Raw genomic sequence first — 2,240 nt, forward strand, 5'->3', positions numbered from 1 at the left:
GGGGCTGGCTGGCATGTGGTGCTGGGGGATTGAACCGTGGTCCCTGGGCTTTGCTTAAGCTTAGCTTGTTCTAAGTGGGTGCTTTAGACCACTGAGCCATCTCACCAGCCCCAAAGATTAGTTTCTAAACCAAGCATATTTTATCTACCTGATCTCAGATGCCTCCAGCATCCTGGCCTTCAGCCAACTTGAACTCTCAGGAGGGAAGTCTAGGCACAAATGTTCAGTAGGAAACATACCTATACAAGATGAATGGTAGGGAAAGGGGCAGGCACCACGGGAGCCACTTTCTACTCACCATCCGGTGAGAACTGGTCCCTCTCAAACACGGTGATGCAGAGGACTTCCTGCTCCAGGTCTCTGATGAAGAACTGGCAGTTGGAATTCCACTTGGGGTTCAGAGTGTCCTGAATTGTCTTGGTGATGTGGCACTGGGAACCCATGGTCACCTCACAGTATGGGTTGCTCTTTCCTGGAGTGAACAAAAGCCTTTGCCAGGTGGGAGTGACACCTCATTTTGATCCCCTTCCACTCTGTGATGCTTAATAAGTGGAAAATCTGAATGAGAACTTCCACAATTCAGCACCACACTTAAGTGAAGAGCAAAGAATTACCTTAGGGGGCCTTTACACTTGGCCCTTCATTCCCTCCTCACTTTATCCTTGCAGGCCTGTCACATCTGTTATAAATGAAGTCGCTCAAATCTCCCCAAAACACAGAACAGCCAAAAAGATCAACAACAACAACAACCAAACCTATAGTCTCTTAATAAGTGCTGGGAAAATTCATCCGAAAAGGAAATTTATATTATTATTATTATTATTACTTTTTTTTTTTCAGAACCGGGGATTAACTCAGGCCCCTGTGCTTGCCAGATAAGCACTTATTCCACTGAGCCATCTCCTCGGCCCCCAGAAGAAAATTTAGAATCAGAAATAACATACTTGATTTAAAATTGCATGAAGGTGTGGACAATACAGACAGCATGTCCAGTACCAAAGCATGCAAGGGCTTTCTTTGGTTCTTACCATGTGATCGACAGGGCTTCAACTCAATGCCTTCCACAACATTCACCATCAGCCTTCCAATACCTGTTGCCCTTTGGGAACGAACTGTGAGGGCAAGGAACACAGCATAACATGTTTCATTTTAACAGTTGATGCCTTTTTCCCATCCTGCTGTGCTTCACCATGTATCCTATGCACCTCTTCCGTCCCAAAACCCATTCTGCCCAAACTCTTGCTCCTGAGCTCCTTCCTCCCTCCCTCATCCTGTACGGGTGACCCTATGCACACTTCCATCCCATCCCTTCTCCTTCTCCCTCTACTTCCAGGTGCAAAGGATTCTGGGCCCAAGCGACTGCCTCTCCCAGCTCTGCAGGAACCACAGGCAGCACCGAGTGGTACATTACCAAGGTATGCCTTCTCACGCTTCTTTTTCTCAGTCTCTATGTAGAGCTCAGAAGCAGCTTTGATTTTCTGCACCCAGGCAGTCCTTGGATGGGAAAAGACAGAATGTTGCCAAACAGAACTCAGGAAAAAAGACTTCAGGTCTGCTCAAATCTGTTTCCAGCACTCTGTTTCCTTTGCTTGTTTTGATTTGAATGACAAAGACTCAGGAATTTTATGACACATGATGCTAATAGTTATCCCTACTGTTACTAAAAAAGATATGAGCAGTATTTTTATGGATGTCCTCAGCATCTGTATTTGTGCCCTCTTAGAAGAAAATCTATGACAAATGCCATCCTGGAGGACATGAGGGCACATGGCTCCTCTTCTTCCCTCAGTGAAAAGCATCACATATTTGCACAGCCCAGTAAGGTAAGGCCGAAAGATCTGTGCCGCAAAATCACCCAAGAGGAGCAGGAAAAAAAAAATGCCCCAGACCAGTAACTCCTTCACACAACGCAGTGAAGGACGCTGTAGGAAGCAATTTGGCATGGTGGTTTCATCTTTTTTTTCTCAGAGCCATATGCACAGTAACTTTAGCCAATTTTCTTGCTTGGCACACAGACTCTTAGGAATGTTGCTGGCCTTGAATCAAGCTCACCCTTCAGAAAATGATCTATTGCATTTGGCTCCAGGGCAGAGTCTTGAAGACTGAATTAAAGCAAAAGAAAAAAAAAAAAAAAAAAAAAAAAAAAAAAGACTTGAGGCCCTCTGATGCAGAAGGCCTGTCCCACAGAGCTGGCAGAGGAGGGTTCAGGTGTGGTGTGGGTGGCCCTACTGATCCCCAGA

General features: G+C 45.7%; 1 protein-coding gene across 1 annotated transcript in view; it reads right to left on the minus strand.

Annotated features, from left to right (window-relative positions):
• Positions 1-2,240, minus strand: part of Itsn1 (intersectin 1) — a 236,490-nt gene that overhangs the window by 2,298 nt on the left and 231,952 nt on the right. Inside the window, exons 36-38 of the mRNA XM_023705571.1 lie at positions 1,412-1,494; positions 1,029-1,112; positions 299-472 (exon numbers count right to left, since the gene is read on the minus strand). Coding sequence (XP_023561339.1) covers positions 299-472; positions 1,029-1,112; positions 1,412-1,494 — 341 coding nt within the window. The remainder of the gene's footprint in view (positions 1-298; positions 473-1,028; positions 1,113-1,411; positions 1,495-2,240) is intronic.

This window comes from Octodon degus, unplaced genomic scaffold, assembly GCF_000260255.1.
Source record: "Octodon degus isolate 3935 unplaced genomic scaffold, OctDeg1.0 scaffold00225, whole genome shotgun sequence".
In the NCBI taxonomy this organism is placed as follows: Eukaryota; Metazoa; Chordata; class Mammalia; order Rodentia; family Octodontidae; genus Octodon; species Octodon degus.